Below are 17,325 nucleotides of genomic sequence, written 5' to 3' on the forward strand. Positions count from 1 at the left end.
AGGACAATTTGCACTAAACAAGTGTTGATTTAAAAAAAATTGCCAACACTGAGCAGGTGAAAGCTTCATGCTACCATCATCAGAGTGTTTTCCAACGATTCTATTGTTTAATGCCCAATTTACAGATTAATGCAAACTATTAGTACTGCAGTGCTTTAATGGCAAACTGTGACTAATGACCTTTGTTAATTTAACTAACTTGGCTTTGTGGTAGAATTACATTTCCATACACACAAACCACAATATTTTATGGAAAAATTTTGTTATTTAACTGTTTTTGGATTAATATGCTGCTGTATTCAAGTGTGTGTTGTATTATACTACTGTAGACGTTGGTTAATGGTTGAGCTAATTTTAATCATTATATAGGCTACTTTTGGGTAGTTTCATCTACAGCAATGCATAATATTCTATAAGATCATGAAAAATTTGCAATTGTCCTGTGAAGAAAAGTACTTTTTACTGGACAGAACAGATAACAAGTAATTAAAGCTAACAAATATAGTGGAGAAAAAAGTATGATAATTCCCACTGAGATGGAGTATAATGCTGAATACAATGAAAGCACTAAAGTACCTCGAATTTGTTCTAAGTACATTACTTGAGTAAATGCACTTCAACTGCAAAAACATTGTAAATAATGCAAATAATGAAATGAAATGTTAAGTCTTCTTAGCTTATTTGGTCCTTTACATCATCAATTAAGGCCCCATACTATTTATGCTCAACCATGACAGAAGCTGAGTTTGAAGACAGCACATTTAGAATCAGTGTTGGAAAAATATTTACTTCCGTCCGACATCAACAGCCCATGAAGTACATCAATCTGGTGTCAGTGTCAATTACATGAACGTAAACACAGTGAGCCTGAATGAGCCAAATGTCTGATGTTCCAGCATCTGCCGGCGGCGCTCCGGATGGGCGGGGTTGACCCGGTTGGAGGGGCGGGGCAGCTGAGAGGTCAAAGTTGAATTCATTTTGTCTTTTGTGCCAAGCAGAAGAGTGGAGTCCGATCGAACAGCGGTGTCTCTTCCCTCTTCCCCGGATCCTTTTAAAACTCCCTCCCGAACCTCTCCCCTTCTACCCTTGCCACCCTACCCACCCCCTGAACACACTTCAAGGGACGGTTCGGGTAAGACTTCCAGATATATGATTGTTTTTTTCCTCTTTGCTTTGCTTTCAGAGTGAAGGACGGGGATAACTCTGCGTGCCTCAGTGCGCTCCGTAGGCCGCGGGATCAGGCTATTTCCCGGATTAGACGATGCTAACGCTAGCGACCTGGACGGAAAATTACCGAACTGTATTTAACTTGGAGGCTAAGTTAGTTGCTAGCTAGTTGTTTTCACGTGTATTTTACAGTTTGGGTGGCTTAATAACCCAGCAGTAAATTTATTCCTGTTAATAAAAACGTAGGAAGTTAAAATGACGGTAGCAATGTTACGGTGCTAACTTAGCCTTCAAACATTGGTTGCGTGAGAGGCTGTGATGCTCTTTCTAAAATAGGATTTGCGATGTTAACGTTACCCTGTGAGCTTCCTGTTGTTACTGTCGATGCACACTCGATTTAAAGCTACCATGATGTGGAGGGGGCGTTTTGGTAGGTTGCATTTAGGCCTTAAAAATATAGCGACAAGCTATGTCGCCACATCTGTTCAATGCCAGAAAATAGCCATTGCCATAGGGAGACAGTGGGTCATTGTGCTAACGTGAATGAGTGGACTCAAGGCCAGTCTAATGTGAATTACTGGACTGTAACTGTCTCATTCTGTCGGAGTAGCAAGCTAGTGGCATTAAAGTACAGTACAAGCTCAAGTGTACAAGATGATAACTGCCCGCATCACTTCTTTGAGCTGCACTTCACAGCAGCTTTATAGTAAACAAGGCTTTTAATGAGGTGTCCTCATAGTTTGCAGTATCTACATTTGTCCCTGATGGTCTCATTCTCCACTCTACTACAGACATTCAGCCAGTGACCAAAGACCCACTTTGTTGGCCAGTTTAGTGGATTCAGCTGCAGCAATGGACTCAAGTTTGGTCGAAGGAGGACTTAATGTCACCTTAACCATCAGGCTACTCATGCATGGGAAGGTGAGTGTGGCTGCATGAAATGTTTGGTCACAGGTTTAAAATGTGAGCTTCGTTGCAAAAGTCGCTCCTCAATTGAATCTCTGCTGTTGCAATATAAACAAGTGACTTCAGTTTTTCCTCTGTCAGCAACTACGAAGACTGCATTTATTGCTTTAACATGCAATTTCGTTCTCTTCTTCAGGAAGTTGGAAGCATCATTGGAAAGGTGAGTGGTTGTTTTCTGCCAGAATGATGCCATCTTCACCTTGTCCCTGTGGTGCGTTTGGTAAGTTTGTATTTGTGCTTTCCTTACAGAAAGGAGAGTCGGTTAAGAAGATGAGAGAGGAGGTAAGATTTTTTTGTAATATGCGATAAATTAGAAGACGTGTTCATTATTTCTGTTTTTGACTAATGCATCATATGATAACGCTGCAGCTGATTCGCTACTTCCTGTTTTGTTCCTCTTTGTGCAGAGTGGCGCTCGCATAAACATCTCAGAGGGGAACTGTCCGGAGAGGATCATAACCCTCGCAGGGCCCACCACCTCCATTTTTAAAGCCTTCTCCATGATCATTGAGAAACTGGAGGAGGTTAGATTTGCTCACTACAATGCCAGACATGTTGTATCAATAAAATTGACGCTTGTTGTGACACAGATTTTCCTCTTGTTGTGTCATCTTTCCTCCAGGACATTAGCACCTCAATGACTAACAGTACAGCTACCAGCAAACCGCCGGTCACCATGCGCCTTGTTGTGCCTGCCAGCCAGTGTGGCTCGCTCATTGGCAAAGGTGGCTGCAAGATCAAGGAAATCAGAGAGGTTTGTCACGTCATGTTTCTTTTTGTACAGCTTGAATCTGTGTCTTACTGATGTGCTCTAACTCTTCTGGATTGTGGATCTGTCTTTGCAGTCAGCAGGAGCTCAGGTACAAGTAGCAGGGGACATGTTGCCCAACTCAACAGAGCGTGCCATCACCGTTGCAGGGACCCCACAGTCCATTATTGAGTGTGTCAAGCAGATCTGTGTCGTCATGCTTGAGGTACAGATGCTGTTTATCGTTACTCTTTTGGAAATTTGTGATGACTGCTACTGATATTCTTGGTAGTTTATTATTGGTGGGTGTTTTCTGTTTTTGTAGTCTCCACCAAAGGGAGTGACCATCCCATACAGACCCAAACCCTCAGGCTCTCCAGTCATCTTTGCAGGTGGTCAGGTAAACAACAAATGTTTTGGGGGAAAATATTCCCACATTGTACTGAAGCAGTTCTTGTTTTAATTCTACACAGGCTGTAGCTCTGTAGAGCTCCTGGCTTTGTTGTTGTGGAACAGAAGACTGATGGATATTGGAGTACACTGTGTGTGACACTGCCACACCCTCCTAAATGCTGTTTTCTCCTTGCAGGCATACGCTGTCCAAGGGCAGCACGCCATTCCACAGCCTGATGTAAGTGAAGGGCCCTCTGTAAGTGATCCAATATATTTGCAACTTCGGTCCTGGGAAGCCATGCCACCTTCTTATTTCATCCCTCTGACGCTTAGTTTTCCAACCACCACTGCCTGATACACATCCATTTAATAATTTTAGTGATTCTGTTTATTTAAAGTTACCAATTATGTATATTTTACCCTTTCAAATAAGTCACTAGTTCCATGTCCCATTTCATATTTTCCTCTCATTCTCACAAAAACCACTTACAAAAGAAAAATAATTACAAAATTTCAGCTTTGAAATGTCTTCTAGATTTTTTCTCACTCATAATTTGTTTGCTTTCCACGTCCGCTCCTACAATGTTTCAACAGCTCACCAAACTTCACCAGCTGGCCATGCAGCAGAGCCCCTTCCCCATTGCACATAGCAACCAGGGCTTCCAGGGTAGGTGGACAGATTGAAAAAGGGAATGCGATTGTCGTAGATTTGTAATAATCCGTCTAGTCAACACACTCATGGGGTTTCTTTGCATTTCTTCAGCTGGGATGGATGCCTCCGCACAAACTGGCTCTCATGAGCTGACCATTCCAAACGATGTAAGTCACATTAATCTCATCTTTGCTTATTTACTATGATTGTGAGAAACAAAGTAAATTGAGAAACACTTTTTGAATGAGTGTATTTTCTTGCCGTTTGTATCTTTCCGGTGTTGATGTGTTGTCCCATTTTCCTTCTTCTTCAGCTCATTGGCTGCATCATTGGCCGTCAGGGCGCAAAGATCAATGAGATCCGTCAGATGTCAGGGGCTCAGATCAAGATTGCCAATCCTGTGGAGGGCTCAACTGACAGACAGGTCACCATCACTGGCTCCCATGCCAGTATCAGCCTGGCTGAGTACCTGATCAATGCCCGGTAAGTGGCTTTACGTTAGTGCAACACATCCATCACAGAGCAGCTAGTTGACAGGAACACAGCAGTGTTTTAGGTCTGACTGTTTACATCTGAAATCGAAGTGATGGTGGAAAGCGTTTGGAGGAGTTCAACACTCACATGTCAGTAACACGATAACGAGCTGCTTTCAGTTGATATTCTGGAGTTTTCTTATGTATTAATTTGGGCAGAAAGTAGTCATGTCAAATTCTTCAGAAGCAAACGGTTGATGTGCCTCATGCTCAGTAATAAGACTAATGACTGGGAAATGAAATTGATGGATATTTACCAAAGCATTGGACTGCCCTGTCAGTCAGGGCAGTTTCTACTGGTCACTTACTGGGAGGTCGAAGACAGCAGAATTTTGACTGGTGGCAGAAATCACTGTGAAGACTGACGTGGCCACTAATTGCATCACCCCACTTGCAACTGTGAAATACATCTGAATGGAACATCAAGTTCTAATTTGGATAAGAAGGCAAGTTTTAAGTAAACTGAAAACTGCCATGTTTAGCCTGACCTCTGATTTGAATGTTTATGGTCATTAGTGGTTTATTTAGGAATTTATTTGACTGTATTGTAGAAGTTTCAAAATGTTTTTATTCCTCCTCTTTTGTTTTATGCATTACTCTCAATGTTTTTGCTGTTAACTCTCAGCCTTCTCAGCTTGTTGAATGGCACTGGCCTGCATGAGAGGTGCTACACAAAGTGCAATTGGCTGACTGATTGGAGTGCGACAGGGTTTAATATATGTATTATTAACAATATTGGCCGGGTCGGAGAGGATAAAAATTTTAAGGATGGAGTATAAAATATTTGTCCTGCTCCTCATTTATCTGACTTCAACCTTTTGGCTGCCATTTTTGTTACTGGCAAATTGCAGAAGGTAGTTCATCATTCTCAAGGATATTCTGCAGGAAAGTCATGTGCCACACAACTCAAGTGACTCACTGAGCAAATGAAACTTACAAGAAACGCAGCTCTTCGCCTGATGAAACAAGATACGTGAACTTTGCTGCATTATTTCATTCAAGCAATGTGTCACTGTCTAAAGAGTTCAGCTTTCTGTATGAGCTGAAGTATTTTGAATCAAAAATTAAGTTGGGCTGCAACAATTAGCTGATTAATTGATTCGATTAAAAGAAAATGAATTGATAAATGCTTTGATAATCGATCAATCCTGTCAAACATTTGCTGATTGCAGCTTCTTAAACGTAAAGATTTGCTGCTGTTCTTTCTAATTTCTGATAGTGAAGGAAGTCTTTAGGTGTTTGACTGCTGATTAGATGAAAGAAGTGATTTGAAGACGTCACTTTGGGCTCTGGGAAATTGTGATGAGCATTTCCCCCAATTTTATGACATTTTTATGGACTAAACAATTAATTGTGAATATAATAAGGATAATTAAATCAATCGTTAGTTGCAGCCTTAATGTTAATGCTGACGGTTTCCTGTTTGTTGTCGTGCTCCTCAGGCTGTCTTCTGAAGCTACTGGACTCGCAGCCAACTGACATGGAGGATCTTCATCAGCACCTAATGTAACCCCTCCCCCGACTTTTTACCAAGAGGTCCCTTATTGAACTTAATGCAAAAACCAAGTACTATAGACTCACTGTTTTCTCCTCTGCTTTGGTTATGAACCTACTCAGTTGTAATTACACCATCATCATGATATTGGTATTTTATTTATTTATTATGTTTTTAAATTCCCTTTGCATATAGTTTTTAAAGACTTCGTTCTGTTGTATTTTTTCCTCTTATTTTACTGTATATCTGTATGATCTTGATATAGGTAAAAAGTTTTAGAAAAATCTGAAAAGGCATAAATGTTTTTCTTATGTCAGATTTTTCTTAGAAAATGTAAAAATGAAGAAAAAAAGGCACACAATAACATTATAGATGGACTGTTCTTTCCCTTCCTTTTTAAATATCTATTTATTTTTATTTAATACACAGCTCCTTGGTAAGAGTAGAATTCATTGATATTTGCCATCTTTTTGAAGCTGTACTTCCTGAATGAGGCATTGTGGGTTTAACGGGTTTTAGTGGGTGTAAATGATCTCCAGTTGAAGATGTATGCAGGAATAACCTTTTAGTCAGAAGGTAATTTATCCCTCGTTGAGTGCGGGTTCATAAGGAGAATTTTAAGCTACATTATGTCTCACCTCTAATTTGCTGAGTAATTGTTTTGTGTCATTCCTGTGTTTCCATCCGTTTTATTTCTCGATCAGGACTTTTGAGCATTGTTGTGTATTGGATTCTGATAAGGGTGGGTGGGGCCTTGGTCACCAGGAATGGGCCTGAATGAGAGGAAAATATTTTCTTTTCTCTGAAATTACTAAGACCATAGTAATGACGATGATGATAATAACATTGAAATGTTTGTTTTACATAGAGAAAATATTTTTTTTAACTGCAGGGCTGGGGAATGCTGCAAGGGGCAAAACTACAAGACATATTGGTCTTTATAAGTATATTATGCTGAGGTATTAAATTATGATTAACTAGAAGGAGAATTATAGAATTAACACTAGTTTCCTGCTATCTTTTTTTGCCTGGGTCAGATTTTATTTTTTATTATTCTTTGCAGGATGAAGAAACTCACGTTTTTGTGCACGTTTTCAAACTATTGTAGATCTGGGTGCAATTAAATTGTTGAAGAAATGAAATGCAGAAATAAAAAAAAAAAAGATGTGAAATGCTTCAACAGTCGTCTGTCATTTTTGTCTTGTAATGTCGTAAAGGCAGCTTTAATCACACACAGATGTGAAAGTTCAGGATCTGCTTGGACATGCTTAAAGTCATTGAAAACAGCCGCCGGGGTCTCATTCAGCCATCTTTCGCGACGCAGGAAACTAGTGATACGTCCTGTCTTTTTAAACAAACATCACACTTTTTTTTTTTTTTAACCAATACATTATTTATTGTTGCTCATAATATTTTGCTTTGATATAATTCCTATGTTACAGGTACAATGTGCAATGCTGTATAAAAACAAAACATTTCTATTCAAACCCAAAGGATACTTACTGTTCTACTAGTAACCACCACAGAGAAGTGCTCTATTCCTTATTGGGCTACTTCTGCAGTTATCTTAAAGGGTAAAAGGAACAGCTGAGGTTTTTATGAAGCCTATCAACATTGTGACCGACAGGAGTCCATTTGGTTCATTACTTTGAGGGGAATGCTACCAATTCTAAACATTAACGTCGATTTTTTTTTTTTCCACTACTCCATATGTGGAAAAAGTTTTATTAGGTCTTGTAGTATGAAACAACTAAACGGCCTCAAGTGACGTTTCATGAGTCAACGAAAGTTGAATGGTTTGAGGCAAAAGTTAAGCCTCTTAAAAGTGATTATTTTCGGGTTTCTTCACTGTGACAGCAAACCGAATATCTTTGAGTTGTGGACAAAACAACACATTTGTTTGTGGATATCACGAGCTTCGCAAAACACTGATGTTTTTCGCCGTTTGCCATCAAATGGTCGATTAATTTGAGAAAATATGATCAATTTAACCAAAATTATCGACAGTTGTAGCCCTCACAATATCTGGGAGTGGGGTGTTAGGAAGAAGTTAGCTTACCAGACCTCTGTAGCTGCTCCTCATCTCTGCCTGAGGCTACATTAGCCGCTACTAGCATAACACACGTGAATCTCCGACATAAGGCTTGTCGCTTACGTTGCATTATGGGTAATGTAGGCGGCAGGTTTTGACCAGTAAGGAGAACGTGTGGATTAACGGTGGTATCTCAGGTTCTGCTGCATTGTTTTGGACATTTTTACATTTTTTTTAAATTCCTATTGTGAGTCTGATAATGATGAGAGAGCAATGCTAAATATTTCACTACAGCACCTGCACAAGTGTTTGTTGCTGAGATATTACGTGGTTACCATTGCTAGTGGAGGTCAGAGGTCATTTCTATGAACACACGCACACCTTTCAAACGCACAAATGTAAGATTAAAAAAAAAAAATCCCACAGTTTCAGAAATTGGCAGAGCAGAAGGGCATTTTGGATGAACCCAAAAGTCTCCCATCCCATTACATATTTGATAAGCTTAATAAAAAACCTCAGACGTGTATTTGAAACTCAGTAGTAGTAGGGTTAAAAAAATAATATATTACCTACTGAGAATCCTAATTATGCATCATGATCGATGTCTTGGTGAGATTTTCATTCCATTTCGACTTTTTTTTTTTCTTGAGTGCTGACATTTATTAACAAAAAACAAAATAACTAAAGTAATACTTTCAGGATTAAAAAAGTGTAAACTTTCACAAAATATAAAACTGACACATTCGAACCATAAATTATAAACATGTAGTCATGCATTTGTTCACAGGGCTGCATACCGTTTAGTCTTACATTTTTATCTTACAAATAAAATAAAGTTAGATATTTCTCATGTGGTATGTCATGGATATTTACATTATTATTCATTAGTATTTGATGCATTAGTGTGTGGAGTATCATGGAGGATGCTCCCAGAGTGAGGATTAGAGTGTTTAAAGGACAACAAGTGTGGTATCTTGTGCGTGCGTGTGCATCTGTGGAAGGGTTTTTGCTGAACTGGAGCAATGGCTAAGGTTACCTTGGTAACTATTTTGCCTAAAAAAACCCTCTACTGAACTTAAATGACACTTATCTGATGTCACAAGCTGCCAAAATATCTGATGTCAGGTTATGACAAATGTCCTATGTCATCTGATGTAGGTTTGCCAGCCAACAAACTTATGAGACACCATAAGTCAACTTGTCATAGTCTGAGCAGTGAAATAGGTGTGATCCCTCATGACAACAGTAATGTACTGCACTGACAGATTGGTGTACGCCTGTGACGGTTGTTCACTGTAGGGTAGCTGGAGGTCTTTGCTAGTGTCCAGTGATCTATGGAGGTCCTGTATGGGGCACCTGGGGCGACCCCTGATAGGGCTGAGACGGCGACACCCATGCTCCAGCACTGGGAGGACGGCTGGGTTCTCCACTGCCTGACTGATCCAGCTCAGCGCTGTCACAGTCAGAGTCATCACACAGGGCCCGACTCTGCAAGCGAGAGAGGAAAATTTTATTATTTTTTAACCTTATCATATGATCTCAATCTGAACCATATTTGTCAGATTAATGTAATGGACGAAAAAGTTAAATATTCTCTTCTGAAATGCAGTAAAAAGGATATATGTGTATATTTAAGTTCTTCAAAATGCAATTTAAGTGCAGTTCTTGAGTAAATGTAGTTATTTACTTTCCACCTCTGGTTTTTGAAGTGAGTACTTTTACATCATTTTAAGAAGATGACACAAACTGACACATGCAACCCTCAGTGGAGCTGCTTTACCTCATTTGGATTCTGCCCGCCGTCCAGCTGAGCTTTGGTCTGGCCCAGAGCTCCGTCTCTCTCCGACAGGCCATCAGAAGCCTGCGCGGGATCAGTGTTGTCCGCTGGGATCTCTGACCCCTGAGAGAGGAGGTCGTCGCTGCGGTCGTCCAGCCTGTCGTCAGTGTTCGTGCTGACCACGTCGGGGGTGCCGCTGTGAGAGTGGTCGGTGGTGTGGCCCTCCTCGCCGTCCGACACCGACAGGTTCTCTGAGCTGAAGGTGGACACCGACTGGCACTTGGTGATGCTGGTCGGACGTCTGGGGAAATTCAAAAGAAACATATCAAAATTTGAAATCGCAGAATTGACGATGAGAAAGAACGACTCAAATTAAAAGTCATTTTATGCTGTCTGAATAAATCAGCGATTGTCAGAGAGGGAAGATGGCTTGAGGGAATTTTCCAGTGACGAAGGACAGCAAGTTACTCACCGTCTCCGTGGTAACTCAACCTCACTGTCAACTTCACCCTCCTCCTCTTCTGATGACACTCCACGCCTCTGTAGTCAGAAACAGGAAAAATGCATCAGTGAAAATGATCATAGTGTGACCAGAGGAATGCTGAGGATACGATCAGACACCTGACACAGTACCTGTTTGCGTGTGATAGCTGCCCTGTACAGAATGGCTGAAGGAGTGAGGTGCTGACTCCCAATTCCCCCTGATGCCCCCCGCGGCAACCTGACAGCTCCAGCTCCATCCTCTTTATCCTCTCCATCTAGAGGCAGACGTGGAGATCCCAGAGACCCCCGCCCTGCTGCTGCCCCCCTGCCACATGGTGAATCTGGGCTGCTGGAGAACGGGAATGATGCAGCATCCTCGCTCGGCGTGTCGCTGCGTGGAGGAGTTTCCGTGAGATCATCTAGACCCCCTGCACCCACCTCCGATCCCCCTAACCCTGCAGAGGCACTGAGGCTGCCCCCCCTCTCGAGCCCACCCACAGAGGACTCCCCTTTTCCCTGGCCCTCTGCCTCGAGTGTGGTGCAGATGAGGTCAGGGCTGGAGGAGGATAGCTGCCTCTGCTGCTGCTCGTGACTGAGGCCCCGCAGGGCTGCCGAGGGCTCCAGGAGCTGTTTGGAGGTGTTAGTGGTAGAACTGTTAGCTTGGGCAGTTGTGTCCCTATGAGGGGACGACTGATTCGCCTTAAGTCCAGCCAGGTCGCCACTGCTGCCCTTACCGGGCTTGCGATGGCGGGTCTTTACCCTCCGGGACCGGTTGGGAGAAGTAGAGCTTCTGTTGGGGCAGGCTGGGATAGTGACTTGCATCACGGAGGAATCCATTTTGGGAATGATTACCTCAGACTTGAGGATGTCTGGCCTAAAGGAGTAGGAGGATTAGTCAACAACTACAATCCACAAGCCTAATGAATATTCATTTATCCACTTCAGTATCAATCTTTTATGAAATAACGACTGAAATGAGATCTCAGACCTCTTTCCTGAGGGCAGTTTCTGTGGGACATTTCTCTTCTTGATGAGTTTGTCCATGGAGTTGGAGGAGCTGCTCTGTCTGGAGCTGTGGTGCTTAAACAAACCTGGATATTTCTTATCCAGAGACTGCTCTCTCCTGGGAAAAAAACCCCCAAAACAAATGACGCCAAAGTGTAAAAGCAGCTTATTAATTCATAAAGAACGCTACAAACATATAGCCTGAGTTCATGGATTTATCTGTACCTCTGCAGCTCTTTCTCTTTGAGCTCCAGCTGCAGCATGACAGCGCTGAGCTCCATGTAAAGGTTGTTAGCCCTCTCCAGTTTCCTCTCATAGTGCTCGCGAATGTCCAAAGCATGCCTGAGAAGAAAAGAGGCTGCTGATGTCATTGTGCATCCGCATGAGAGACTCCAAATCCTCCACAATAGACATGCACTGGAGGCACTTATTTCATCCACAGGGGCGGACAAAGGAATGACATCGAGAAATGGGACAGAGCGAAAGTGGCCTCATCCATGTAAGCTAACATATCTTAAGCACCATCATCTACTGATTGCAAGTAATCCGGTACAGAGTGACACCATTGGTTATGAAACTATGGAGCTGACATCTAAAAGTAAAAAACAGACCTGAGCTCTTCTCTGCGTCTGTTGATCAGTTCCTCATCGAGCCGGTGGAGACAAGTACCCTCAGATTTAATCTTCTCAAAGTGCTGTTTCACCTCTTCTCGCCATTCAGCCTGATGAGAGCACATTTCTGTTAGCCAGCTCTGTCCAGCCAGAGCTGACTTCAAACCCAGTTCTCGTTTGTGTGGCAGTTAATGTCTGATTACCGTGAAAGCATGAGTATCTGTGTCTGTCTGTGCACATTTAAATGCATGAGTAATGTGTTTCGGTGCATCTGCAGATCTTCCACATTCAGACTCGGAGAAGCAACCGTACCTGAGACTTGAAGTACGTCTCTTGTGGAGTGGACAGGACATCAGCTGACGCTATATCCAGATGAAGAAGGATCTGACGGAAGGAGGGCCTGTTCCTGGGTTTACAGTTCCTGCAAATCCAAGATGGGAAAGACAGCTGTATACATTTACAAATCACTGTAAAATCAATAAAGTCCTTAAACCACAGACGAACGCCCCCTCATGCATCCACCCCCAACCCGTCTACTGCTCTGTCTCTCCTTCCTCAATCGAACTGCCCATTTCCAGGCGTTACTCACCAGCACTGTCTGAGGAGGATCTTGAAGCCATCAGGGCAGCTCTCGGGTACGGGCAGCTGAAGGCTGTTGTTACCCACACCCCAGATGATGGCAGATGAGTCCACATCTTTATAAGGAATCTCTCCGGTCAGCATCTCCCACAGCACCACTCCAAAAGACCTTAAAGTTAAGCAAAGCTTGATTTATTCAAGCAGTCTCACGGAGGTCAAGATCTCTTTAAACACAGAGACCAGAGAAAAAAATTACATAGCAAAATGAGTTGAGTCAGAGCAGTCAGCACACACACACACACACACACACACAATATCAGGAAGTCAATTCTTAAATCCCTCAGAGGAATGAATGTCTTTGAAACATTAAAATATATTGACACAATATCTGTTCTTCTACCAGGGAAAACATAACAAACATAAACATAACATATGTCAAAGTTTGTCAGACTTACCAGATGTCCACCTTTTCTGACACTGGCTCATTCCGAATCACTTCAGGAGCCATCCAAGCTACGGTGCCAGCAAACGACATCTTGGTGCTCTTGTCACTGAGCTCCTTAGAGGTGCCAAAGTCAGAGATCTTTACCAGGTCATCATGTGTAATCAGCATGCTGCAGACATGAGGAGTATGGAAACAATAAGGAATCGGTCACGAAATTTTCAGGCCTTGTATTGGCTGAATTTCTCATTAAGCTAGCTGTGTTGAGTGTGTCGGCTTACTTGGGGGACTTGAGGTCTCGATGGATGATTTTGTGGAGGTGGAGGTAGTTCATGCCACCTGCAATGCCCATGGACCAGTCAACCAGGAGGGAGGGGGTGATTTTACGGCCCGCCCTCAGCACCTCATACAGTTGGCCTTGAGCGCAGTATTCCATCAAGATACAGTAACAAGGAGCCTGGGTGCACACGCCCCTGGATGGGAGCACGGCAGGCAGATAAAATAGTACACGTGAACAAAAAGGGAAAGATATCAAAGTGTGATTTCTGCAATCAAATGAAATGTAACCCTGTAGGATATCAGGAGTTCCCTCACTTGAAAGTGATGATGTTGGGGTGCTTGAGTTTGCGGAGGTGTTTGATCTCAGTCTCTTTGATGTCCCGCACTTTCTTTACAGCCACGTCTTCTCCGTGGAACTTGCCGAGGAAGACGGCCCCCTGTGCCCCGCTGCCCACCCACTGCAGGTCGGAGATTTCCTCAAAAGGAACCTCCCAGGACTCTAAATGCAGACCAACAAGTCGACAACAAACAAACTGTGAGTAACTGTCAAATCATGAAGTGTTCCAAACAACTAACACGAGAATTGCTACAGGACGTTCTCAATAACACCCTTTGAGCAAATACTTAAATTATTACATCCATCACACATTGTAAAGCCTCCAAATGTCAATATGTGCTCTTGCCAGTTTGGACAGGAAGGAGTCAGGGGGATTGCTGAGCAAATGCTAGCTCCATGCTACACATTAGAAAGGGCTGACAGGACACAATTACATCATACAAAGCGCTGGTCATGTTCAAACAAATGGCATATTGACAACTTATCCAGCAGACCATTACGTTTCTATCCGGAGATAAGACAGAAATCGAGGGGAAAACAACATCCAAGTCTAATCTGTCTGTCATCTGTCACACTGGCTCTACTTAAATGACTGTGAGAGGATGGTCACTAAAGAGAGACGAGCTGGGCAGAATAAAGGAGACAGGCAGATCAATTCTTCATGAGGTCCACTGAAGTGTCGAGATCTCTGGGGTGCTGCTGCAGCAGAGGCACACGCACATGCTGCTGCCCCTGGCCAGCTGTGAACACTCACTGACGGACCCCTAATCACAGTCATGCTGCGAGCAGGACACCGTGGCAGCCACAGAGCAATGAAAATAATCGAGATCTCGTGCTGGAAAACAGCAAAGTCAGTTTACTTAAGTAATGTACTCAAGTATTATATGTAGCACTTGTAGTTTTATTCTATTGTACACTTCCACGCCGCTACATTTCATTGAGAAATATTATAGTTTTTACTCCACTAGATTTATCTGAGAGCTGTAGTCAGTGGTTACTTTTCAGATTAAGGTTTTACATAAAAAATATGATAAGCTTATAAAATGCAGTGTTTTGTTAAAGATTAAACTGATGGTCCCCAAACTTTTGGCTTGTGATCCCTGACAGAAAAGCATCGTGTAATTGCGTGTTATTGCAGGACATTTACTTGTAATTATGTATTTTGCGATTATTGTATTGGTACTTCACTATTGTGGAGTTCAAGCTTCATCCACAAGCTCAGAAGTGGAGCATTTACTGTTATCTTCACATACCTTCATGGCTATGTTTGTGTTCAGTGGAGTAGGCCTTTCCAATCATGGTCCAGACTGGTTTTAGGCAGCCAAACAGTCCCTCCAAAAAACCTCCACTTCCTGATTGTAGCCGAATGTTCTCTGACTGGCTCCGAACAGCGCCAGCCTCTGGACTGTGGCCGGCCTCGGCCCCGCCGCCACACTGGCAGGCCTCATGTTCATGTAGTTTTAGCACGCTGTTGTCAAAGTGGGCTGAGGGTCCATCACTGGGAGTAGGGCTACTGCCGCCCGGCGCCACCTGTCCACCCGTGTCGATGGACAGCACGTTACGGAGGACACACTGTGTGGGGGTCAGGTCCGTTTCGGGGGTGCAGGCAGGGGTGTCTCCATCGAGTCTTCGATAGGGGGGTTCTGAGATGGGGGTACTGAAGCCTGACAGGGAGGGGGAAGGGGCACGGGGCTCATGGATACAGGTCCCACTCATCAGGGGTTTCCCCAACACTGCAGGTTAGGGTGGATGGAGGATGGAAAGATGAGAAGAACGCCTGGAGAAGAAGATTTATGATAACAAGAATGATTGATGACTGTTAGTATAGCCATACTTCATCCTTGTGTTAATAGGCAAACAGTATGCTCACTGCCTCTCAAGATAACAAGTGTAGATTTCAGCACTGGACAGCTCCACGAGGGAAATGGACAGCTCCATTTGCAGTGAGGAGCTGTCCAGTGCTGAAGAGCCTGCTGCCTTCATACCTACTGTCTCTTTTGATCCTGGAGTTTTCACTAACTTTTCTTTGACTCAAGCTATGCAAAACACCAAAACAATGGAGTCACGCTGTGAGTTGGGCATCCAGCCAGTCCCCCAATTTAACCACTCAGTCAGTCCATTTCCACAACCGAATTCTGTCTGAATCATGCAGCAAAGCCTCATCTGTGTGTCTATGAATGGGAGACCCAGCCTGCCCAGTGGAGCCATCACCCAGAGTGGAGATGGGCTTTATGAATGAATCGACCAGAAGAGGTTGTACCGTCCGCATCCTTAACGGTCACCTGTTCTTCAACTGTCCCTCTGAGGCGCATCAGTGTCTCATAAGATGAGACCAAAGCCACTCAGCAGCTCCCATACGTCGTCCGTCATGCATCAGGGAAAGAGCATTGTACAAATCTGAAGAATATGACGAATTGCATAATCACCCCAATGTGGATGTGTACGTACGTCCGTGCGTGCGTGCGTGCCTGCATGTGTGTGAGAGAACGACGGGGAGAGAGAGAGAGAGAGAGAGAGAGAGAGAGAGAGAGAGAGAGAGAGCAAGCACATGTATCCAATTCACATATCCTACTCCAGCTCCATTTCTTGTACTGCACCACTGCATGACAAGAGCCACGGCGACTGAGCGAAATGAGAGCGTGAAAAAACGGGCAATAAACAACCACCGGGCCTGTGCGAGGGAGCAGCGCGCACACACACACACAAACGCAGGAAGATCAATCTTTAAATAACCGAGGATGTGATGATGACACTCAGCAGCATCACAGCCGACGTGCATGAATTGCAAGCCCGATGCCTACTATGGTCCATGCCAAGTGAAACTGCCGCAGCGTCTGTACATTTACTCAGCGTTGGCATCAACACAAATATTTCATACCGAGGGCTTTCTGGCTGCACAAATATGATATTTCTAGCGTTCATCGACGATGATTCGTTTCTTGGCAGCATCAGTTCATTGGTGCAGTGTGAGCGGCATGAACGCTACCGCACCAAGCAACGGCATCATGCCTCACCGTCCTGTGATACCTGATTTCTTATTCAATCAGCATTTAACCGGATAGTGTGACATTCCCATACCTTTCTGCCTGGTTGATGTCGCGTTGTCAAGTGAAGGGGTGGGCTCGGCTTTCAATTTTGTCGGTGATAACGAGCAAATCGTTGTTTTTCTTCGGCCCGGGCTGCCTGTTGTATTTCCAGTCCCTAGATCCACGAGTTTCACGTTACTGGGATGGATCCCAGCGGGCAAATTGTGTTATCAATAACCGGGGACCCATGCAACGTGAGGCGCGCTGGGTTTTTTGGGGGAGGGAGCTGTCTCCTTCCCAGTGCTGAATTGACGTCACGGAAATGCGAGTTGTGCCGCAAGGGGTCGCTGCCACCATCCTCTGCAAACACACGGAATTTGCTATCAGTTTTCCATCGTCACATCCATCGTCTCCATTCCCAAAAATGCGCCGTTATGGGCGCATTTCATTCATTGATTCAATGTTTGAGCCATGCGCCAGACAGTCCTGGGTCCTGTGTCAGGCAGCATCCGCATCTGCTGCTGCTGTTGCTGCTGATGTGTCCTTGAGCAAGACACACCGATTCCCCGCCGGCGTCAAGGATGCTGATGTGCAACTGACCATGCGCTTTGCCCTCTTTGGTGAGGAGGGAAAGGCAGCATCTTATGTGTCACATGACAACACATAATAACAAGCAGTATAAATATGGAGAAGCGCGCTGCATTGAAAAATCCACGTGAAAATAACTCGATTTGTAGAAGCTGAATAAAATGATTCATATATTCAACTCTGACAACAAACAGTTGGTACTTGTTTGGCTC

General features: G+C 43.7%; 2 protein-coding genes across 3 annotated transcripts; one reads left to right on the forward strand and one right to left on the reverse strand.

The window, feature by feature from the left end:
• The first annotated feature begins 793 nt into the window (after positions 1-793).
• Positions 794-7,134, forward strand: LOC143326550 (poly(rC)-binding protein 2-like). Of its 2 annotated transcripts, none has more exons than XM_076740163.1 (13): positions 794-1,132; positions 1,959-2,088; positions 2,270-2,293; positions 2,383-2,415; positions 2,541-2,657; positions 2,756-2,887; positions 2,979-3,107; positions 3,207-3,281; positions 3,471-3,512; positions 3,869-3,941; positions 4,038-4,093; positions 4,240-4,409; positions 5,902-7,134. In XM_076740163.1, the coding sequence occupies exons 2-13, from the start codon at positions 2,020-2,022 to the stop codon at positions 5,936-5,938; spliced, it is 957 nt and encodes a 318-aa protein (XP_076596278.1). In that variant the 5' UTR covers positions 794-1,132; positions 1,959-2,019; the 3' UTR covers positions 5,939-7,134. The 2 variants fall into 2 exon arrangements, with proteins under 2 accessions (XP_076596278.1, XP_076596277.1); XM_076740162.1 differs by having other exon boundaries at positions 976-1,132; positions 3,471-3,530.
• A 188-nt stretch (positions 7,135-7,322) lies between these two features.
• Positions 7,323-17,082, reverse strand: map3k12 (mitogen-activated protein kinase kinase kinase 12). Its single transcript, XM_076740161.1, has 14 exons — positions 16,578-17,082; positions 14,753-15,276; positions 13,478-13,661; positions 13,165-13,356; positions 12,897-13,055; positions 12,452-12,610; positions 12,175-12,283; positions 11,863-11,972; positions 11,477-11,593; positions 11,235-11,369; positions 10,397-11,120; positions 10,236-10,303; positions 9,767-10,064; positions 7,323-9,474 (listed from the first exon to the last, which is right to left on the reverse strand). The coding sequence occupies exons 2-14, from the start codon at positions 15,213-15,215 to the stop codon at positions 9,319-9,321; spliced, it is 2,874 nt and encodes a 957-aa protein (XP_076596276.1). The 5' UTR covers positions 15,216-15,276; positions 16,578-17,082; the 3' UTR covers positions 7,323-9,318.
• Positions 17,083-17,325: the final 243 nt, after the last annotated feature.

This window comes from Chaetodon auriga, chromosome 10 (genome assembly GCF_051107435.1).
Source record: "Chaetodon auriga isolate fChaAug3 chromosome 10, fChaAug3.hap1, whole genome shotgun sequence".
Lineage (NCBI taxonomy): Eukaryota > Metazoa > Chordata > Actinopteri > Chaetodontiformes > Chaetodontidae > Chaetodon > Chaetodon auriga.